Here is a 24,779-nt window from a genome sequence, read left to right as displayed (position 1 = left end):
CTGCCCACAGTCGGGGTACGGTAGCCGTGGTGTCGCCCGGTGCTGGTGGGGGAGACAGGTCCTGGTACGAAGCCCCAGCATGACGGTAACGGAGTCGGTATCGTGTGACATTCAGGTCAGCAGGTACTGTCCAGGACAGGATTATGTAGTCCATCCCGATATCGGTGAAGATAAAGTCAGACAAACCTGTAAAGACAACAAAGAGGATGCCTTTCTAGCCACTCAGTATGAACATATTAGCGACCCATGTGAAAGAAACGCAGGGAACATAACAGTTTCAAACCTCATTTTGATCCATCAGCCACAATCTATTTGCAATTGGTGGCTCTCGGTGTGTAGCATGTTTTTGCTATGTGTACATTAGGCAAACAAAAGTAAGTAACTTTTTACATGTGATAAAGGACAAAGTAAAGGGATATTCTATACCCGTGCAGGTGACTCCATTGCCGGTATAACCTCCGTCACAGTTACATTCAAATCCGCCATCAGTGTTAGTGCAGGTTGCTTGTTCGTGACAGTTGTCCGTGTCAGCTGCACATTCGTCGACATCTGTGGATACAAACCGTAACTACAAATTACCAGCGCTGAATAAAGATATTATACTTTATGTGAAATGGAACTTAACGGATGCAAACAATACAAATTGCCAACGTTACATTATATAATTGGATATATGAGACTCTGTGTTGTGATACATAACTCACTGGAAGTAATGCGTTCTAACAATGTAATGTTTGATTTAGAATGTGATATACAGCCAAATGTTCTTACCAGTACAGGTAACCCCGTTGCCGGTATAACCTCCGTCACAGTTACATTCAAATCCGCCATCAGTGTTAGTACAGGTTGCTTGTTCGTGACAGTTGTCCGTGTCAGCTGCACATTCGTCGACATCTGAGGATACAAATCGTAACTACAAATCACCAGCGCTAAATAAACATATGAGACGTTCTGTTGTAAGATGGAATTTAAAGGAAACCATGCCTGCACTTAAGCAGTATAACGTCTTACTGATGACAAACCAACTTATATGTTCTTACCAGTACAGGTGACGCCGTTGCCGGTAAAACCTCCGTTACAGTTACAGTCAAATCCGCCATCAGTGTTAGTACAGGTTGCTTGTTCGTGACAGTTGTCCGTGTTAGCTGCACATTCGTCGTCATCTACAGGGACAGATCGAAATACATACAATGATATGCCAATTATCAATGATAATGTATATTGTATACTTACAGGATTCCAGCAGGGCAAATAAATATTCGTCACCCTGAATAAATGGATCTGAAGAGATTTCCAATGCAAATGTCCCCCAATGCAATGCACTCCTGTATATCTAAACGGTGCTGAACTAGATACCTGGCGGATAACTGTTGATAGAGGTTACACATTTATAGTAAAAGTAACACGATTTCTCACAGGTATACATTGCAAGAGGACGTTTGAAGAGGGCAATGCAAAGGAGAGTGTGGAAATTACAGGTGATTCAAATAACATTACTTTGTAACAGCCACAACTGATGGAAAGTGACTTACCAGTTTGACAGTCGGGTCCTCCCCACCCATCCACACACTCACAGGTGTAGGAATCTCCACTACTGGTGCACACTCCACCGTTCTGGCAAGGGTCGGGGTCGCAGGGGTCTGTGGCTACACAGTGCAGAAACAATATGGGGAAACTTGAGTTGGCTTGTGTCAGCGATATCTACTTGTACTAGTACTGATATATTTCTAGCTATTGATGCACACACCACTATTCTGGCAAGGGTCGGGGTCGCAGTGGTTTGGGACTGCAAACACAGAATCGATTGAAAACAACGTAACCAATAAGACATAATCGAGACATCAATGAATTCGATCTCAATAGAAACCTTTGAAAATATTACATATTACGTGACATACCCGGTAGTAGTTGGCAGATGAACGATTCCGAACGAGAGCACGACAAGTCGGTCCATTCAGCAGCTTCACCGTAATGGTAGTGTGCGCAGTCATCACCCGTGTTCACGTTGTTAGGTTCACCTGGAAGCCAGCGGTTGTAGTCTCCAGTTGTGTTGTGTGGAGTTCCGTCTTCCCACATCCACACACCCTCGGTATTCTGATCGTTCAGGCCGATCCAGTAATGTGCATTTGTCTTCCGCATAGTATTCACCAAGAAGTCGTCTACGTCTCTGTACTTCGGCAGAGCCAGAAGCCCGCCGTCGTCTGCACACCACTGTCTGGCCTCGTCGTAAGGTTTCTTTTCCCAGAACACCTTAAAGCACGAACCAGCGTATGGAGTGTAATCTGGAGGACAATCTGTTGAAATTGTGATAAGCCTTAAATAAGACAATGTTACGCCTCAACAACTTACAGGACTCTGGTTTCTTCAACTGACATGATGGTTATGTAATAGAAATTATAGTAGGTTGTTTATAAGAGCACGCTCTTAAACTGCGAAAGAGAGCAAAAGAGGACGGAACTCTTATCATGAAATGACCATTTCGTCATGTAGTCTGTGTTACACAATTTTTCGCTGCAAGAACATCGTTCCTGCATAGTCATAGCTTTCGTCAGGCTATACGTCACGAAGAACACCAGTAATTGAGAGAAGAATGGAATAAAAAGAGAGCTACTCACGAATTTCACAGTTGTGTCCTGACCACCCGTCCGGGCATTCACACCTGTAGGACATAACACCAATCTCGGTGCACGTTCCTCCGTTCTGGCAAGGGTTGGGGTCGCAGTGATCTGTGGCAACATAATACAACATGGTAAAATAGAGTGACTGGCGAAAAGTACCTATGTTGTGGAGTGTGCACATTATATTGACTGTTTCAAGCCACTCATTAACGAAAAGCAGCTATGGAATAAAAACAGGACCGCAAGTCGGAAAGAATTTTCAGAGGTGGCTGAAGAAAACTAGTTCTTGAATGTCATCAGCCATACCTGGATTCCCCACATCGCGGTCCACTTGGCAGATGAACAATTCTGAACGAGAGCACGACATGTCGGTCCATACAGCAGCTTCACCGTAGTGGTAATGTGCGCAGTCTTCATCATGGTTGACGTGGTTGGGTTCACCTGGATGCCAGCGGTTGTAGTCACCAGTTGTGTTGTGTGGAGTTCCGTCTTCCCACATCCACATGCGCTCGCTGTTCTGGTCGTTCAGACCGATCCAGTAATGTGCATTTGGATTCCTCAGAGTGTTCACCAAGAAGTTGTCTACGTCACTGTCCTTCGGCATGGCCAAAAGCCCTCCGTCGTCTGCACACACCTGTCTGGCATCGTCGTAAGATTTCCTTTCACCGTACGCCTTAAAGCACGAATTGCCATGTAGAGTGTAACCAGCGGGGCATTCTGTTGAAATTTGAATAATTCTTTAACTTTGCAATTAAAGATGATATTTCTTTCTATCTAACGCGTCAGCTAATTTGTGTAAATTGTGAAATGGGACCCAAGAGCAGAAATGCACTCTAACAGTATAATGTTTTGCTGATGCACATCCAAATTTTTTCAAATTTGTTCTTACCAGTACAAGTGACTCCGTCGCCGTAGTAATCGACGTTACAGGTGCAGTTAAACCATCCAATAGTGTCAGTACAGGTAGCTTGTTCGTGGCAGTTGTCCGTGCCATCTGCACATTCGTTCACACCTGTAGAAACATTCAAGTAAATTTCGTCTTCAAGTCGCTTTATTTGTTTAGAATGTGCAGCCAAGGCTTCCCGGTAAGTCTCTAGGTAGGTTTAAGGTTTATAAGATCGGATGCTATTCTTTATCGTTATGAACATTATGGTTATCCTAGTCGACAGGGAGGTATTCCACGCCTGTTGGCGACAAATCATTGCGGCATCTTTTACGGTTTCCCTTGCGGTCGCACTGTCTTGCTACAAATGGGTAAATTCCGTGACCGTCTAAAATAAAATGGCCGCGTCCGGAAAGTCACATCCTCTGTTTCGGCCCCAACGCATACACACATATACGGGAGAACTGTATTTAAAATCGCAGAGTGAACAGTGAATAAAAACAATGTGCAACGACTAAAATTCATTATCAAAGATTTGCAGTAATCGCGCTTGTTGGTGTCTACTTAGCGCACATATGCGATTTTTTTCTAAATTCAAAATAAAAATTGCCATTTCAAGCTACCAAACTGCGACTGTTGGCAAATGTATCGCGCAAACAGTCGCGACCAAGTGAGCTGCCCACTTGTTGTAGGCTAGGTGCATCGTAAAAGATATGTGACCGGGATAAACTAGTGCACCAGTGGTCACTTTCGGGAGCGTTCACACGAGTGAATGCGTATGAGTTCCGCATTTACATTTTCTGATTGCAGCCGAAAATATCAAAAAGGTTTTTCTTTGTTTCGATAGTAATAGTAAGATATAACTTCTAATATTCCCCGCAAACTTCATCGTGTGACCGCTCCTAACAAGTCTTCAAACAAGACAAACCAATTCGATATAATAATGTTGTATATTACGCTACATACCGGTCAGCAGTTGGCAGATGAACGGCATATCATGATTACGGTTAAGGTCATTCCATCCAGTAGAATCGTGTACACAGTTTTCTCCCCTTCCACCGTTCGGTTCTCCGTCCCGCCAGCGGCCGTAGTCAGCATTTCTGTCATGTGGAGTTCCGTCTTCCCACCTCCACTCACCCTCGGTATTCTGGTCGTTCAGACCGATCCAGTGATTCATTCTATTCGTCAGAGTATTCATCAAGAAGTTGTCCACGTCGCTGTCCTTCGGCATGGCCAAAAGCCCTCCGTCGCCTGCACAAACCTGTCTGGCATCGTTGTAGAACTTCCCTTCCACGTACTCCTTAAAACACCAAGCACCGTGTCGAGTGTAATCAGAGGGGCAATCTGTTGAAATAGTGGGACACACTTATTTTGAAAGTTGCATTTTTTTCTAAATTTATATAACGCATCGCCCGAACTTTGTGTTGTGAAATGGAACTCAGTGGAAGTAATGCATGCAATCACAGGATAATGTTTTGTCGATGTATAAACAAAGTCTTTGTTGTTATAACAGAACGTGCAGTCGACTCCGTTAACCGCTTGCCGTCGTACTACCCCTGTCACATTGCACCAAAAACGATGGACGACGACTCTGCGAGCTCTGAATTTTCGGCAGTACTACGTCTGGTGTTTTAGCGATCAGCGAGCAATTTTTAGTGATCGTCCGCGATTTATAAGAGTCGCCCGATGCTCGCTGTGTACAAAACTCATTTCTAACATCAGCGACTAGTCGCCGGTGATGTTTTTTGACGTAGAGCTTTGAGGTGTCAGGCGAGTAGATACCGACTTATTGATCATCGGTCGCTAATCGGAAGACGTACATCCGTTGGTCGGACCAATTTCGCCCGACTCCCTTTTGTTTGCAAATGTAGACTTTCTTTGAGCCATCGAGTAATTCTGACATTGTGGCTCCTGTGGTAGCAAGCGGGCTGGATTCATCACACATTTCCTTTCCTGTGATCGTTTCTATATGTTCTGCCGCGCGCCGCATTAAATGGTTAAAAAGATTCCCACAACTAGGGCATCAACATTGATTAAACTATTGACTTTTTGTGAGGAACCTTTTGTCCTATCTTGTCCGTGTGCAAGAGGTGGCGCCATATCATGGGAGGCTCGGTATCATATATGTGATCTAAGGCGATCGCCCGAGCCTCGCTCAATGTGACAGGGACGGTCTGTCGATCTTAAAATCGGCCGACCTTCCAGCGATCGCGAAGTACACCCGAAGATCAATGTGACAGAGGTATAGACCCTTGTATGGAAAAATCTTACCTTGACCAGTCACGCCAGTGCCCATAGCGACGAGGACTAGCAGACCCACAGATACCGACACTCGCCGGTCCATGATGTATCCAGGCTAGCTCACCTGGAAGACAAGTCATACGGAGTGGGAATGATTACCTAACACACTTGTCACATTTGGTTCTACCCGTATAACCAATAGCAATCTTCAGCAATCTTCCGACGAGGAAGATTATTGTTTTTGTGTGTAACTAATGAAAACAGTATGCATACTGTAATTCACATTGACGGTGTAAACAACAGTGATCTCAAAGGTTTTGCTAATACAATCAACAAATCACTAGCCGCTGTGATTCAGTCCTTGCCTCCGATCGACTTATCACTGTTACCATCGTACCTGCCGTCACTCCCGGCTCCTTCAGTACAGCCCTGGGATGTTTACACTAGACTTCAGAAAGTAAAAACCAGGAAAGCTGCTGGACCGGACGGTATCCCGGGAAAAGTACTCAGGGAATTTGCATATGAACGGAGCGGACCACTTTCTGACGTCATCAACTCGTCTCTTCAACAGGGGAAAGTGGACCAGACGAGTGGAAAAGTGCGATCGTGCCGGTGCCCAAAACAAAACCGCCTTCGATCAACTCCGCCCAATATCACTGCCTTCCCTGTTGGCCAAAATCGCAGAAGGATTCATCACACAGTGGACTCTGACATACTACCCCAGATCGACCCCCATCAGTTTGGATGCCTGAAAGTGAGATCGACAACGCACTGCCTGCTGGACTTAACCAACGATCTGTACAAGGCGTCAGACAAACCGAGAACCCTATGCTCATTGGCATCTACTGACTATAGTAAAGCTTTTGATCGGGTAAGCCACGCCATCGCTGTAACCCGATTGATGGAGATGGGTCTGCGTCCGTCTCTTACGTCGTGGATCATTGACTTCCTTACGGGGAGACGCCAAGTCGTCCGTTATCATGGAACCCTCTCCGACAGTGCTACCATAACGTGCGGCCTACCACAGGGAACTCTTCTTGTGCCTCTGATTTTCGTGACTTACATCAACAGTGCGGCTTGTCAGACGTCAGCCAAGTCCACAAATTTCCATCTGTTGCCAACAGATGGAAATTTGTGGACGATTTAAACCTGCTAGAGATCATAAATCCCACTGTAACACCTTCGTCCCTACAAAATGACCTTTCTGACCTGGAGAAGTGGTCTTGTGAAAACATCATGGTTCTACATCCTGGAAAATGTAAAGTTCTACATGAGAAGTTTAGCAAATCAGTATCCATACTACCCCCTCTCAAAATCAACAACAATGAACGCCAACATGTTCAAACCATGAAGATTCTTGGTGTCTTGATGCAGTATAACCTGAAGTGGAATGCCCACGTGGACTACATGTACTCTAAATCCAGCCAGCGTTTGTTCTTCCTCAGAAAACTCAAACACTTCCACATCGGAATTGAAAACCTTGTCATCGTGTACACCACCTACGTGCGTCCGAACATCGAGTATGCAGCACCGGTGTGGCATCCCGGACTGACAACATCTCTGTCCAACAAACTCAAGAGAATCCAACGCAGAGCAGTGTGGATAATCCTGGGAGCTAACTACACCAGCTATGCTGAAGCCTGCTCACAGCTCGGCCTACCCTCACTTCACCAGAGGCGTGAGAACCTGACACTAAAGTTTGACAAGTCTCTTCTAACCTCCAGCCAGTACCGTCATCTCCTGCCACCGGACAGACAGAGTATTAGTGGCAGACAGACTCGTTCCTCAAACAATTGGACTTGGTTCACTGTAGAACAGAACGATATAGAAACAGTGCTGTCCCGTATATGGCACGTTTGGTCAACACATAGTCTTACAATTTATCTTTTACTTGAACGATATTTGTGCGTTTTGCCACATTTTACATTAGATACTTTATTTGTAAATTGAAAGTCAACTTTTATAGTCAATTTTTAGATGTATATATCTTTTATTCTTGATGTTGCTCTGGCTGATGACTCTCAACTACTAGTATGTAATGTCCGCACCGCAATTCAACGCATAACTATGTATATGTGCTGCTACTGACGTGACAATGTGAATTATATGTACTCAGTACTCAATAAACCATTACTACATACGCTGCAAAGAAACTTGTTTGAAAGAAACGTTAAAACTGAAAGCCCGGATAATCACAAATATATCAAAATCACATCTATTCAGTGTTCTACTCGTTTAACCAATTGCAATTCAGAAATGTCTCAAGTGTACCATCGCTACTCCTCTCATTATACAACATTAGGCTCCTGTTAAAAGATTTCTAATTTTAATGCTGCCGTGTTCAGTTTAGGAAAGCACAACAACTAATACCTCATTTTCACTTGACGGCGCTCTCGCCGCGCTCTCTCTGCAACCTCAAATTTGACAGATTGGTCAACGAATTGTGTGAGAAAAACTAATCTTTTTACTCTTTGTGTGTGTTTTAGTTACACTTTTTCATTTTGTTGATATGCCCAGCATGAAATTGACATATCCGTTTTAGTCGTAGTGAGAGCGCAGCGCGCTCGCCGGCTAGTGAAAAGGGGTCCAACATGGCGTGATGCACCCACGTGGTATTGTCTTGTCATTATGTCCCCTTGGACGCAATTACCCGAGCAATCTGAATTGCTTAAGGCTATAATCAGTTCAGTTTGGCGGTTGAAAATTGGCGGTTGAAAAGGTTAACACTGTGCATCAGTGCAGAAGGATCTGCCTCGTTATCATCTAAATCAACAGCCCCAAGGCACACGCGTACGGTCCGAGAATAGATAGACACATGTACCTACGCGCCTTGCGAACTGCAATCATCTCGGCATGACATAGATTGGATCCCTAGGATATACCTAAAATTATAAGGCAGAAAATCATCACAGCTGCTTTTCATACAATTTCAAAGTTCCAACGTCTTTGGAAAGAAAACCTTGCTTTCCCTCACTCATAACTCCAGACATTAGGGGTCAATAAACTTTCACTCCTGGGCATGTTCTAGACAACACACGTCCTCCACTTCTGACACGAGTTGAAATATGTTTTTGCTGTGGGTACACGTACACGTGTACATACATAGTTCCATACCTACAGCGTGAATACTCTGCAATGGGTTAAGGCATCGCTATCAGCACATCAAGAAAATCGATCTGCATTTGCTTCAATCGGTTTCTAAAAATTCTACAGAAGAAGCAAATGAATTAAACAGACTCATGTGGAAATACGAGGGTGCTTCAAAAAGTAATGACACTAGTTTGATAACAGGCTCATTTTTTCATCGAATGAGTTGAAATTTGGTACAGAGGTAAAGGTATATATCCTTTTTAGATTAGGATATCTCAATTTGTTGTTCAGATCTTTATAAGCAACTGAGTTGATTTCAAGATAACCACACCCCTGGAAGCTTGTCAGAAGATCAGTTCTTCTAGATCTGACCCTTTTATAACTACTGTAGGAAGCCGAAATTGCACCTGTATAATAACAAATGTCTCTATAGGTCACATGCTAATTTTCATTTCTGAACTCCCAATGGTTCATATTCTACAGCTGCTAGAAAGGAGCGAGTCACTACATTACACGCAGTTTGATTAATAGCCAAATGCGTGATTTATTTATTAAAGGTATTGTAGACTAATTTTCCATCAACCAAAAGATACGAAACTTGGCACAGTTATTGGCTGTTCCAAGACCAATAGGTTTGCAAATTTTGGTTTCTTTTAGTGTATGAAAAAGTCCACTACATAAACTTTAATCAGCCCACCCCTGATCAACGACACTGATGACCGGGGTCATACCTCACTTCACCCAAGGAACGAAAAAAAGAAACATGATTGGATTTCAAAGGTGAAAATTGTTATGTGCCTTATTAAGACATGGAACTTGATACATGTGCAGTTTCAGTTTCATACAATAGCTACAAGTGAGTCAGGGATATTATCAATTGCATATTAATTGAATCTCTAATTTATTTCGACGGGATAACAAGGGTGTGGTCATCTTGACCTCAACTCGGTCACTCATAAAAACGTGAACAACAAAGTGAGATATCTCAATCTCAAAAAGAGATATGGCTTTACCTTTGTGCCAAATTTGAACTCATTCGATGAAAAAATGAACCTGTTATAAAACTAGTGACATTACTTTTTGAAGCGCCCTCGTATAGCAACCTCTGAGGACGTCATAACGACTTTGATGCCCTCTCTGACAACAATGGAGGGGACAAGGACGTTTCACCTGCTTCAGCCACTTGATGTACTAAGGGTAACAAACAAGAATCACTGCATTTAGCTACATTTAGACGAGGTGCCTGTCCTGCGTGTCGCTTCGGTAAGGTGATGAGAGTAGCCATAAAAATCTTCCCTATGTGTCGGCAAGCCGGGGAAAATCTTAAATGTGCCTCCCATGTGTTTCGCTGTGTCGGTATCGTAATGAGCGTGCAAGCCTGGGAAAATCTTAAGTGTGTCTCCCCTATGTTTCGGTAGGGCATATGACCGTATGCCGGGAAGACAGCGAACGTCAACCGAAGCAAATTATCGCCAGTCGCCCCCTGTGTGTCGGCATGACCGCAAGCGTCAGCCTGGAGAGAACCGTCGAGGTGCCCCCCCCCCCCCGTGTGTCGGCAGGACAGCGAGCGTCAGAAAATTTTTAATGTGCTCCAAGGCACGAGCGCCAAGGCACCTGAGTACGTCTTGTATGCGTCAGTACGTAGAAAAATAGCGCAATGTGCGGACGGGCAAACGCCAGCCATGTAAATCGCCATGGTACATACATCATAGTGTAGACAGGGAACAGGCTACTTCCTCTTTTAATAGAATTATATGGACAGAAAAAAATCACATGCAGCCAAGCGCCGGGTGTGGATATTATAGCAAATGTATAGATATACAGATTTTATTTGTACGTAGGGTTCATATTGCATGCGCAAGTCGAGCGAGGTCAGTAGAAAAAGTAGTCCATGTATGTCCTGTGTTTCGGCAGCATAACAGATTATGATATGCTCGCCATCAAAGCGGCAGTCTGGGGAAAACTGCTGAGCGTCCACCGGGAAATCGTGTGAGTGAAGACAGGACAACGAGCGTCAGTCGGGGAAAATCGTCGAGGTTGCCTCCCCTGTGTTCCGGCAGGGTAAGGAGAGTTAGCCGGTCCGAAGATCGCCTCGGTGACTACCCTATGTGTCGGTAGAGTGATACGCGTAAGTTGGCTAGGTACCGCGGCATCTAACGTTGTTTTGCTTTGTCGGAAGGCTAAGGAGCGTACGCGTCAACTGAAGAAAACTGTCGAGGTGTGCCCCTTGTGCGTCGGCAGGACAGCGAGCGTCATCGGGGAAAATCGTCAAGGTGTGCCTCCTGTGTGTCGGGAGGACAGCGAGCATCAGCCCGGAAAAAATCACAGAGAGACGTCCCCTGTGTGTCGACAGGACAGCGTCAGCGCACAATCGTCGAGGTGTGCCTTCTGTGTGCCGGCAGGACAGCGATCGTCAGCCGGCGAAAAATCGTCGAGGTGTGCGCCCTGTGTGTCGGCAGCAGGACAGCAAGCATCAGCCGGGGAAATAACGCCGAGGTGTGCCCCTTGTGTGTCGGCAGAACTGCAAGCGTCAGCCGAAAAAAATTGTCGACGTTTGAGACCATACACATAGACGACAAAAAACAGGCGTCTCTATGGTTTATTGCTAATCAACCGAGACTATTCCCTAATATGCCGGCATGGCAGGGAGTGTCAGCCGGGGAAAATCGTCGAGGTGTGCCCCTTGTGTACCGGCAGAACAGCGAGCGTCAGCCGGCAAAAATCGACGAGGTGCAAGCAACAGCCGGGAAAATCGTCGAGGTGTGCCTTTGTTCCTTTGCTCGTTGGCAGGACAGCGAGCGTCATCCGGGAAAAAATCGTCGCGGTGTGCCCCTGTGTGCCCACAGGACAGCGATCGTCAGCCGGGGAAAAATCGCCGATCGCCGACGTTTGAGACCATACATAAACGACAAATAAAAAAGCCGTCCCTATGTTTTATTGTGCACAACACATACCACAACATGTGCTTGTAAATCAGCGACTATTGGATATACATAAACCTGTGTTTAAGTACATTTTCCACGTTATACGTTGACTGGACGCAAAACCTAGCCGACAAAAAGTTTAATATGAAACAGAATGGTGTCGAAGAAACGCTACTTGAGTGCGAAAGAACTAGAAGCCGAGAAAAATCGTCGCCGTGCCTCCCCCTGTGTCGGTAGCGTAATGAGAGTATGTACGCTGAGAAAAATCGCCGAGTTGTCTCCCCTGTGTGTCGGAAAGATAGCGAGCGTCAACCGAAGAAAAATACCGAGACTAGTCCCCTATGTGCCGGCAGGGCAGGGAGTGTCAGCCGGAGAAAATTGTCGAGGTGTGCCCCTTGTGTGTAGGTAGGACAGCGAGCGTCAGCCGGCAAAAATCGACGAGGTGTGCCCATCGTTCGTCGTCAGGGGAGCAAGCTACAGCCGAGAAAATCGTCGATGTGTGCATTTGTTCGTTGGCAGGACAGCGAGCGTCACCCGGGACAAAATCGTCGAGGTGTGCCACTCGTGTGTCGGCCAGAATGCGAGCGTCAGCCGGGAAAAATCGTCGAGCTATGCCCCATGTTTGTCGGCAGACAGCGAACGCCAGCCTGGACAAACTGTCGAGGTGTGCCCCTGTGTGTAGACAGGACAGCGAGCGTCAGCCGGGGAAAATCGTCGAGGTGTGCCCCATGTATGTCGGCAGACAGCGAGCGTCAGCCGGGAAAAATTGTCGAGGTGTGCCTCATGTTCGTCGGCAGGGGAGCAAGCGACAGCCGGGGAAAAATTGTCAAGGTGTACCCCCTGTGTACGGGCAGGACAGCGAGCTCCAGCCGGGGAAAGTCGTCGAAGTGCACCTCCTGTATGTCGGCAGGACTGCGAGCGTCAGCCGGGGAAAAATCGTCGAGGCGTGCCCTATGTTCGTCCGCAGGGGAGCAAGCGTCAGCCGTGAAAAATCGTTGAAGTGCGCCTCCTGTATGTCGGCAGGACTGCGAGCGTCAGCCGGGGAAAAATCGTTTAGGTGTGTCCCTTGTGTGTTGGCAGGACTGCGAGCGTCAGCCAGGGAAAAATCGTCGAGGTGTGCCCTATGTTCGTCCGCAGGGGAGCAAGCGTCAGCCGAGGAAAAATCGTTGAAGTGCGCCTCCTGTGTGCCGGCAGGACTGCGAACGTCAGCCGTGAAAATTCCTTGAGGTTCGCCCCCTGTGTGTCGGCAGGACTACGAGCGCCAGCCGTAAAAAATCGTCGAGGTTTGCCCCCTGTGTGTCGGCAGGACAGCGAGCGCCAGCCGTGAAAAATCGTCGAGGTTTGCCCCCTGTGTGTCGGCAGGACAGCGAGCGCCAGCCGTGAAAAATCGTCGAGGTTTGCCCCCTGTGTGTCGGCAGGACAGCGAGCGCCAGCCGTGAAAAATCGTCGAGGTTTGCCCCCTGTGTGTCGGCAGGACAGCGAGCGCCAGCCGTGAAAAATCGTCGAGGTTTGCCCCCTGTGTGTCGGCAGGACAGCGAGTGCCAGCCGTGAAAAATCGTCGAGGTTTGCCCCCTGTGTGTCGGCAGGACAGCGAGCGCCAGCCGTGAAAAATCGTCGAGGTTTGCCCCCTGTGTGTCGGCAGGACAGCGAGTGCCAGCCGTGAAAAATCGTCGAGGTTTGCCCCCTGTGTGTCGGCAGGACAGCGAGCGCCAGCCGTGAAAAATCGTCGAGGTTTGCCCCCTGTGTGTCGGCAGGACAGCGAGCGCCAGCCGTGAAAAATCGTCGAGGTTTGCCCCCTGTGTGTCGGCAGGACAGCGAGCGCCAGCCGTGAAAAATCGTCGAGGTTTGCCCCCTGTGTGTCGGCAGGACAGCGAGTGCCAGCCGTGAAAAATCGTCGAGGTTTGCCCCTTGTGTGTCGGCAGGACAGCGAGCGCCAGCCGGGAAAATCGTCGGAATGTGTCCCCCTTGTGGGTCGGCAGGACAGCGAGCGCCAGCCGAAATAAATCATCGTGTGTCGACAGCACAACGGACCGCGAAATGCGCCCTTCGACGTGTACGGTCTTCTAAGATTTGTTAGGAATAACATCGCGATCGTCTTCCCTTGAGATAGCTTATTTGGCAGGACTAGTTTGACACCTTGCATACACGAGGAAAAGCAAGCGTCTCTATCATTTATTGCGTCATGTTCGGCTACCCAGCAAAGACCTCAACTTGCGCTTGTAAATGGGCGGGTATTGGACGTACATAAATCTGCGCTAAAATACATTTTCCATTTTATACGTTGTCTGGACGCAAAACCTAGCCGACAAAAAGTTTAATATGAAAGAGAATGGTATCGAAGAAACGCTACTTGAGTGCGAAAGAACCAAAACTTGATGTTCAATTAAAACAACATAATGAAGACGACCAAGAAAAACTGTCGTATATGCAGTAAGCAAATATATATTGTCACAGTTTACTTTACTCACGGTTGTGCGGTGTTGGACTGTATTGATCGGTATCCCGTACGGACGTGCAGGTGAAGGGTGCGATGGGTGCTCGGACAAGCGTCGGGTCTGGTCCCGTCGAGGTTCTCCGGTCCTTCCGACCCACGTCGTGCGCACTGTCGTCTGGTGACGGTTGGTGAAGATGTCGGGGTAGGGACGTCTCCAGGTTGATCTCCCCGTCGTGGTCTGCCGCAAACCGCAGATTTGCCGCCTTTTCTAGCCTCAATCCCCGGTGTACGCCCCCGATAAACTATACATCATCCCATCTTAAAATGACAGGTCTGGATGACATCATGGTTTTCTCGAGCAGGTGCGTGGTCGGAGTTTAGTAGTCTCTATCAGAATTTTGAGATGGTCAGAAGAAGAAGAACTTGATCAAGAAAGGGGGAATACTTAACAAGAGGAGTCAGCGGACCGTACAAGGTCTCACCGACCACTAGAACATTTCTCGCCGGCCCACTTACTTCAAGAAAATCATTCGCGTTATTTGTTGATTTCCACACTGTCTTGCCTCTAGAGGATTCTGATAGAGACTACGAATCTAGTATGCAGGAATGTGGCGTACGTGCGCGTTTGGGTTGAGCGTGGGAGTTGAGCGAGGTCTGAGGTAATGAAAAATAAAGGTCGATGCGTGGGTGCTTGTTCTACTGGGAAGGCGTAGATAATTAGTTTTATCGCTTTTTAATCGTTCTGTTTATCACATAAGTCCGTGAAGAAACATTGGTACCATCAATTAAGCATGTCTTATAAGTCTTTAAACCTTGCACTTCTTACGCGTCTCAAATTTAGTCTCCGCATTTTCTGTGGGGACGATGGCAAATATAGCGGAGAGGACTAGAAACTATATTCTCCAAGCAGAGGTTGGGTATCGGAGATATCGTAGTGGTCGGGATTTTTACCGGCTCGCTCCCCTCACCTCTACCACAAAACGCACCACGGTGGGGCTATCCTTTCAAAATCCGTGTTAGAACCCTGCCCTGTGGAGCATAAAGAATCGTTAGGCAAATAGTTTTACTGCCGAGGATGAACGCGTGTCCGACACATTGGGAACGATGTTCAGCGGGCCGCGCCAACACCCGCTGCGATCTCTTCACTGTCAACAATGCCCAACGTCATTCCTTCCCGCCAGATTGAACGTATCATAACGTAATGTTAACTTTCTACACATGATTTAAATATCTTATACAGCAATTACATCTATATGGCATCTATACATACGTATATTGTCAATTCAACAGATTAATACGCTAAGCTGAGCATGTTGTAAAAAACTTTAGTAAAACGAGAAAAACACAAGTGAATTACGTTAAGGGCTGCATCAGATCCGGTTATATCAAAAGATGGGCGAAAGAGCCGGTAAAAATCCCGACCACTACTATATCTCCGCGACCCAACCTCTGCTTGGAGAAAATAGAAACTACTAGTAGACAGCTACGATAAAGATGGATACTGGGCTACCTTAGATGTTATCATGAGGTTATGAACATTGTCACATGAAACTGTCAATATGCAATCTCCTCTCCCCAATGCATTTGATTAGGCTACATTTTTTTCTAATAGACACAATCCGTTTTCTCTTACTAGTGAAAGAATGTGATAGAGGGGTGCTATCACATTTTTCACTAATAGACACAATCTTCCTGTTCTAGTGAAATAATGTGATAGAGGGGTGGTATAACATTTTCACTGATAGATACACAATTTGGGTATCACTCTTACTAGTGGATGAATGTGATAGAAGGGTGCTATCACCCAGTGAATGAATGTGATAGAAGGGTGCTATCACCCAGTGAATGAATGTGATAGAAGGGTGCTATCACATTTTCACTAATAGATTCAATGCTTTTTCTATTACTAGTGAAATAATGTGATAGAGGGGTGCTATCACATTTTCACTAACAGACACACAATATTTTACCCCTTACTAGTGAGCTGATGTGATAAATGGGTGCTTTTGGGTGCATTTTGGGATTTCTGATGCACAAAATGTATAACATCATTAATCAATACTATATTCGAAAAAAGAAACACTGCAGTTTGGGCACCGTGTTGATGTTGATATTTGTATCAATGATTTGCCAGTGTTTATCACACAATTCATTTAGTTGTACAAAAGTTACAAAAAATACACATTCTCGTGGACTACTGGAGTCTGTTGACAATTCAATACAACAAAATTACTGCTCAAATTGTACCAGTTGTTGTATTTTAAAAGGTAACATGACCACTCCATACGCTTCTTTCATAGTGACAGTCAGCCATCTGCGGTGTGTATTAAGGGATGGCACCTATGTCCTCCTTGATTTCACTGGTAAGAGGGAAAGGATTGTGTTTATCAGTGAAAAAATGTGATAGCACCCCTCTATCACATTAATTCACTAATTATGACGTAAGAAATATTTCCAATAGTCAGAAAATGTGATAGCACGCCTCTATCACATTGATATACTAGTAGGAGGGAAACTTTTGTCTATAAGTAAAACAATGTGATAGCACCCCTCTATCACTATAATTCACTAGTTAGAGGAAAATTATTGTCTATACTCTATAGTGACTAAAATATGACAGCAACCCTCTATCACATCAATTTACTAATGAAAGGTAGACTAAACGATAATTTCTAATAGCGAAAAAATGTGATAGTACCCCTTCTATCGCATTAATTCGATGGTATAAGATGAAGAAAACTCGTATTAATTTGCCCTCCACAGATACATTGTGATAACATGGTACACCCCTCCATCGAATTGATTCATATTTTGCAGACAACTTCTTTGTCAATCTGTTCATGTGTGAAAACGTGTTCAATTCACTGCACGAGATGACAACATAACGTGCTCAATATTTTTACACGTTAACACAAGGAGTTGATGGCAAAGTTAATAAAAGTATATAATGTTAGACTTTGAAACCCTTTTCTTAGACATTCCTTTACACGTGTAGTGCTATCAACTGAATTATGGGCAGTGGGTCAAGAGAGCCCACCACGTTGGCCGTTCAAAACAAGTATGGTGGATCACATCACCCTATAGTTGGCACGTTACTATTAACTAGGATTTTAGATAATAGAAACGCAATGGGATGTCATAGTTTTGAAAGATTTTGACACGTTATATAAAAGAGTCAATTACCACCTTCAATGTCAGTGAGTAAAGTGCACAAAACGTCCACTAATCCGTGGAGCCCTGTGGAAACGGGGAGCAAAAAAGAACTTAAGAAAAGATTTCTTCTTCTCCTTCCCATCACCCGTTCCTGCTAAAACGTTTCTCGGGACCGTATGGATCTTAGACGACCAACTATGATCGCGGAACCTCGCTCTTAAGGCCCAGTCCTTTTTCCACGCCGAAAATAATGTTGTTGATATGAGAAGATGATGGCAACCAGACATGTCTGATTTGAGCCACAAGGCCACAACGTCAGAAACAAGATACGATTGCATCTGTAATGTCAGACGCCAGGTGGGCGGGACAGAGATGCATCGGGGAGGTCAAAGGTTAGCGTTAGAGCCTCTGGATGTGGCTAGAAGGTGGGAGGGTGATAATTGAATAATCCCACTATTGTTGTAAGGAAGGCAGTTAATGACATAGCTTCACAATCATCACTATGATAAGCAACAAAGATGTGAATAAACTTGGTAAAAAGTTGATTAATTGGGTTAAATAACTTCATGTCCTGGCAAGCAACGAGCACTTAAGAGATTCATCATTCATATGTCCTTGAAGAAACATTGATGCCATCAACCAAGCATGTATAATAAGTCATTATCACTCTCTCTGAGGAACCCCTCCCTTGAACTACTCCAGATCTTCTCCATCTATCAGACTCTTCTGCATCTATCATAAATAAGTCTTTAAAACTTGCACTTCTTACGCGTCTCAAATGTAGTCCCTGCGTTTTCTATGGGGACGATATAGCAAATATAGCGGAGAGGAGACTAGGCTGCTGAAATAAAGGTGGATGCTGGAGACTGCCAATTTAGTACTACATGTAGTATGCAGGAATGTGCACGTGGCGCGATCGCAGGTGGCCGTTGGGATTCAGCGTGGGAGTTGAGCGAGGTCGGAGGTAACAAAAAATAAAGGTCGTTGCGTGGGTGCATATTTTACTGCTAAGGTGTAGATAATTAGTTTAATCGCTTTTTAATCGTTCTATTTATCACACAAGTTCTGAAGAAACATTGACGACATTAACCAAGCATGTCTAAAAGTCTTAAAAACTTGCATGTCTTACTTGTCTCAAATGTAGTATCCGCATTTTCTATAAGAAAAACAACAAATATAGCGGTGATGACGACAGACACAGGTGGCTACTAATTGTGTATCATAATGCTATACAAATTCTACACAATTCTACACAAACACGCAAATACACATAGCGTTATATACAAATGTACCCACATTGATCGCAGTGATCGAGGTTTATCACAACAATAATGGAACAATGTGAGGCTGGACTAAGTAGATGGGGAGGGTGTCTCGTGGGGTTGTAGAGGCTACCAGATTGTTAAGACCAAGAAAACTATTCTGTAGAACCAAATAAGTTTCATCGGGTTGTCTAACATCGTTTTCTAAGGTAAAAGTAGTCCCAAGGCCTTTTAAGACTTAGGGGTTGGGTTGTTATCCACTGTATCTAGGGCAAGATATTCGGCCGAACCCTATCCTCCCACTGCTCTTTTATCATCATCATCATCATCGTCATCAGCCACTCAATCCGCGACTTTAGAATCTAAATTATATCCAATGTATAATTGAAAAAAGTAAAAGTACTGATTAATAAGACATTATCATCGCACGGCACACGTTAGGGTGTTGTCGCATACGCCGTGTGATCGTTGTACGATTTTGATATCATATATATTTTCAAGCAGGCTATGGCAAAATCAACCACCGACAATGATAGAAAGCCGCTCTTTGTGTGCCAAGACAGCTGAACTTTGCAAGACACATGCATGGCTGTCCCAAAAAATGCCAAAATGTTAGCTGAAAAGTTAGTTGTCGTGCGACGATCGCACGACGTATGTGATCGCGCCCTTATACCCCCCTCACATTAGGCGAAAATCGATCGGACGACGAGTCTGCAAGCTCTAAATTACGAGGAGGCATGACCCTGACCGGAAGGGGGGGATCTCTGCCATTTCTTCGTCAGCATTAGGGTCATGCCTCCTCGTAATTTAGAGCTCGCAGACTCGTCGTCCGATCAATTTTCGCGTAATATGACGGGGGTACTGTAAATACAGAAATGTTCGCGGTGGATTAATGTTCGCGGTTTTCACGGTGACCACTTCACCGCGAACTTAAAACCACCGCGAACATTTTTCTATTATGGTATTAGACTGCAGTCTATGGTATTACCGCGAACTTAAATCCACCACGAAAAGCCCCTTTTCCCGCTACCGCGAAATTAAATCCCCGCGAACTTAGATACATTTACAGTATCGTGTTGGCGTGAATGTGCGCCCGAGAATGTTTTCTATGTCGGCGAAGACAAAAGTCGTGCAAACCAACAAAGCGGTTGAAGTGTAAAGGTGACTGTTTATTCAAACCGACGACTTCATGTTTTGCAGACAAGTTTTTCTGTCGATCTGTTCATGTGTGAGAATGTTTAAATTTCTCGGTTCAGTGCATGAGAGAACAACATAACTTGTTCGAAAACAATTACACGTTAACAAGCGGTGTCGATAGCAAAGATAAGAAATTAACTTTGAAAACGTCTCTTTTAAAGGGATCACATTTCTTAACACACGTACTGCTGTGCTATCAACTAAAATTTGGAGAAGGGTTCACTATCGATAAGCGAGTACCACCGCATTGGCCGTCTAAAACAGGTACCATATCACATCACCCTGGGTTTGTCACATTATAATTACTCATAAATAGCATTTTAAATAATAGAAACACCATGGGACATCGTACGCTGTCTTGGCATTTGGTTCGAGAAGATTTCAACACATTGTACAGACGAGTCAAGCACCACTTTCAATATCAGCGATCAAAGTGTACAAAAACGATTCTTTACGTCGGGTAATGAAGACCCAAAATAATTTGAACGAACAACAGAAGGTCTTCTTAACAACGGTTTCATTTAAAGTGACTACCTCGGGGCCATGGGAACTAAATGTGCCGAGGGTTTTATTCTAATTATAATTGACGGCCCATTTTCCCCCAAACCACCAATAATGTCGGTGACGGCAACCAGACATGTGGTCGATATCAGCCACAGGGCCACATAAACAAGATACGGCTGGTCACGTATCTGTACGTTCAGACGCCAGGTGGGCGGGACAGAGCTGCATCAGGGGGTCAATAGGTTAGCGTCAGGGCCTCGGGATGTGGGTAGGAGGAGGGAGTGTGATAATGACACTATTGTTGTGAGAGAAAGGTTATTGACATTCAAAATGATAATCATTATGATAACCAACTAAGCATGTGAATAAAATTGGCAAAAACTTTAACAACATTCATAAGTTTCCCGTTATTGCCCTGGCAAAAAAGAGCACTACGAAGACACAGTTCCTTTCAACATTAGTGATTTTAGATAAAGGTATCTGCACATTACCTGTAAACAACGAAATCGATTGAGATATGATTCTACAAATTTTCCAAACTAGTACAGTACAGAGTTAAAGCAATAAAAGCTGCAACTTTTGCAAACTGTTATCTTACAAACTCATTTCTTTTCATATTCCACTTAATGTTGGTCTAACTTATTGATCACTCTCCGTATATATTCTATGTCAAATACACATAAAGGTCTTTTCAAATTGAATCTTCTATCCGAGATGATCACTCCATATATCAAAAGAACTATTTGTATCTTAGTGATTTGGGCTATGATAGAATCACTTACATGATCACTTGAGTGACTGGACATTATGGGATCTTTTGTCCTCTATTGTTACGGAGATCAAAGGTCTAAAAAGCACGCAATAAACTTGGCTGAGATAAATTATCAGACCTCACCTGCTACTGACAGTCGTGGTGTTCACATAGGTTGAGGTCTGGCTAAGTAAGACAGTTTACCAAGTATATGAAGTTACTAGCACTCTTCAAGACACTTTTAGTTATAAGATGGAATTAAAACAAACAAGTATCCCATGAACCTAACCATAACAACGAAGAATATAAAGTAACGGTACACTAGCCCGCCTTTCCTGCCTGGTAGTGTAGGACAATGGCTGGCAGTTACCAGTGAACAGTTCTACAGAGCTCCAGTCTACACTGTTTGTTATACCACTATAACCGCTAGCCATCACCTAGGGCTCTTACTCTGACAGGGATGGGAACTGTATTCTAGAGTCCACAATGACAGCAGACGAATTAGACAGAGCTATCCCTACATGTACATAACAGGCTGGTTTCAGAAATAACTTAAGAACAACCGATCGTTTTCATTGAAGTTGGTAGTAATCATAACGTTAGTACTGCAATGCTAAACTTTCTTCCAACACAAAAGTATACACGGATCAAATTTTCAACGACCACTGTCGCCTTCCGCTGGATAAATACTGATGACCAAACCGATAGTTTATTTGATTTGAATGCTCTAATCAGAAAATATGATCTTACAATATAATTTCTTCTAAACTACCATTTATTTTGGTTGACATCAAGCTATATGTTTGCTATGTGAGTGACACATGGAAGGCTTTTCAACTGAATATTCTATCGGATATGATCACCTCATATATCAAAATATCAAAAGAGTCATATGCGTCCTGTGTTGTGATAGCTATATCCACAGAATTTCGCGATCGCCATAGTAACTGAACTTCACGTGAATCTGTTACTCTCTCTTTACACATGAAAAAGTCTTCAGCATGTGTATGCATTCATAGTGCGCTAGCAATGCGGAGCTGACAAAAACTTGGCACAGGGCTGTACGAGCAACCTTCGTGGAGGTTGTACTTTTCAAGCAGAGCTACTGCGGCTAGTTTTTGAAGTGTTTTAGGCGTTTTGTCGGGCTTTCTATTTTGTTCCGTTTTCTTCATATACTGGCTGGCTGACATAAAGAGACAAAATAGAAAGCCCGACAAAAACGACTAAAAACACCTCAAAAACCAACCGGAGCCGAACCTCTGCTGGATTCGGAGAGCTAGCGAGGTTGCCCTTACAGTCCCTAATGAGGCAAAGAGTGTACAAGATGACGGGCCAAGGAAGAGTCGGCATGGTTGGTCATGACACGCAACCTACACGCTCCAAGGGTTCAGTATCCTTCCACAACATGTACAGTCACTCTAGATCTAGCTCAGCCTGAAGACAACGATATCAATCTGCTCTATATCAAGTCCCCCTGACACCGCTGACGTCGCTATCAATATAGCTAACCCGATATCCAGTTTGCCGTGGATTTGCCAAGCTGCCGTCGGGATAGACGAGGCTCTCTGCCGCCGGGGTAATCTTCCAAACCCGGTAAGATATCTACGAGTTAGGAGTTTAATTAGTCAGTGTAACGCAAACTACGCTGTCCAGGGCTGTGACTGGCCACTCCCCGCGGATTCTAGGGGGCCCGGCGGATGTTGGGCGGGCTGCTATAAGCGAGATTTAATCAGGCTAGGAGTTTAATTAGCCCGTCGGCAAAAATCTTCATCTGCACCGACAACAGCTTGTCAATGCGCTGTGGAAACCATACTATCTATATCTTTGTAAGATATGCAAGTAGCAAAATATTGCATATAATGTCCAAAACCACCCTATAGCATGTAGGGTGCATTTGTAGAACATGTAACTCCTTTATAAGCAGATGTAGGATCTAGCTCATCAGTCTCAGTATTTTCGTGCGTTTTTCCAGCATTTATATAATAAGTACAAAGAAGAAGCAAACATGAATCCACTGTGACTCTCACTTATGAAGCAGATGTCAATGACCGCCACAAAACACACATTTTGCACACGGCACAAGTTGCAGTTCAACAGGTCCACAACGCGATGATCTCATCTCTGGCAGACAGTCAAATTCTGCTACGATCCATTCATGCATGAAAAGGTTAAAAAGCCTGTCGACTACTGTTTTCACAGTTTGTTCAACCACCTGGAAACTTGCTGCTTCACACACAAATTTGTTGGCAAAGCGGCCGAAAGTTAAAATGGCACATTTTGTTCATAGAAATGAAACTTTCGATTTAGGTTATATCACTTGTTCAAGTACATGCGACACTAAGATAGTAGTAGTTCGTAAATAGCCTTTGAACTAGATCGGTTAAATCAAATGTTGCTGAACATGAATTAGCCTTTTAGCCAGATCAGTTGATGTTGCTTATCCTTTAATATCTCATCAACATGGTGAACACAGACCATATTAAAGATCATTAAAGTCTTACTCAGGAGGATGTATAACGCTAGTTCACCTTTATCCGCGGGGTAACCTATATTCGTTGTGTATCCAGGGATATCACGTCGATGTACGGTACTTTCCAATTGTACTATTTTCAAAATATTGCACTTTGAAACCATCATCTGTCGACTTGATATCCCTAAATACATTGTTCTTAGAAAGAACGGATAAAGGTTATCCTACCGATAAAGGTTAACTAGCGTTATATAAGTGACAAACGTTTTTAAAAAATCGCGCCCCGGATACGAAAAAGCCGCCCACGCACATCTGGTCGAAGTGACGTTTTCCAAAATGGCCGTGTGTAACAATATTAGTCTCTCTGGCCAGACAGGAACTGTAGAATGTACCAAGCGTAAATATGACGTAAGGTGTTCCGTTCAAAAACCTAGTGAAACAGCTACAATATACCCCCCCCCCTCCCTGTTGACTTGACGCTTTCACCACAGATAACTCTTAGCTTGTGACAAAAGTTCAAACTTCGCAGTAATATACAGACATGTATTATATTAGTCAATCCCTGTTTGAATCTCCAACACGTACATTTGTAGAATGTATTCTATATAGCTAATAGTGCTATAGAACTATCGATCTCACATTACCATTGTTCTCGGTTCTCTTGAAGCCCGGAACGCTGTTCAAATGACCAGGCCGCTATTCCAACGGAAAGGTTGTCCACAAGTCTAGTCACCCATAATCCAAACATAGATTGTCGCACAGAACACATGTACATTGTAACTCTCTTATGGTCGAAGGTGATAAGCTATCCATAGTACACATTACATAGGATGGCAGAAACATTGATATTCTTAACGGAACATGGCGACAAACGGCCTTGAGTAAAATCTTGCGAAACTGGTTTGACACCAGGTGTAGTATAACGTTACATTGTACCACTACACATTAGTGACATCTAGCGGTCCTTTCTGTTATACATGTAGCCCATACGATAAACTGTAAATGCAGACATGTTCGCGGTGGATTAATGTTCGCGGTTTTCGCGGTGACCACTGGGAAGGACCCCTACTCTTTTTGATAAGTTTGATGGGTTCTTTAACATGCTCGAAGTGTGACTTTCCTGAAACATAGGACCTTCTTCCTATCCAAGGGACAGCCCTAACCGGAGCTAGATACTGGTACTCATTTCCACCTGTGTGAAGTGAGGACACAACATTGGGGCTTAATCAAGGGTTTCGAACCCAGGACCTCT

At 44.5% G+C, this 24,779-nt stretch overlaps 1 protein-coding gene across 1 annotated transcript in view; it reads right to left on the bottom strand.

Moving 5' to 3' along the window:
* LOC118409788 overlaps window positions 1–24,439 on the bottom strand; it is a 65,017-nt gene extending 40,578 nt beyond the window's left edge. Inside the window, exons 1-11 of the mRNA XM_035811101.1 lie at window positions 24,172–24,439; window positions 14,225–14,577; window positions 5,773–5,866; window positions 4,468–4,845; window positions 3,508–3,630; window positions 2,925–3,335; window positions 2,616–2,726; window positions 1,899–2,294; window positions 1,533–1,646; window positions 1,041–1,163; window positions 772–894 (exon numbers count right to left, since the gene is read on the bottom strand). Of these exons, the coding sequence (XP_035666994.1) occupies window positions 772–894; window positions 1,041–1,163; window positions 1,533–1,646; window positions 1,899–2,294; window positions 2,616–2,726; window positions 2,925–3,335; window positions 3,508–3,630; window positions 4,468–4,845; window positions 5,773–5,845 (1,852 nt within the window). The 5' untranslated portion in view covers window positions 5,846–5,866; window positions 14,225–14,577; window positions 24,172–24,439. The remainder of the gene's footprint in view (window positions 1–771; window positions 895–1,040; window positions 1,164–1,532; window positions 1,647–1,898; window positions 2,295–2,615; window positions 2,727–2,924; window positions 3,336–3,507; window positions 3,631–4,467; window positions 4,846–5,772; window positions 5,867–14,224; window positions 14,578–24,171) is intronic.
* Between the last annotated feature and the right edge of the window lie 340 nt (window positions 24,440–24,779).

Source organism: Branchiostoma floridae, chromosome 2 (genome assembly GCF_000003815.2).
Source record: "Branchiostoma floridae strain S238N-H82 chromosome 2, Bfl_VNyyK, whole genome shotgun sequence".
Lineage (NCBI taxonomy): Eukaryota > Metazoa > Chordata > Leptocardii > Amphioxiformes > Branchiostomatidae > Branchiostoma > Branchiostoma floridae.
This window is presented reverse-complemented; position numbering and strand designations above follow the sequence as displayed.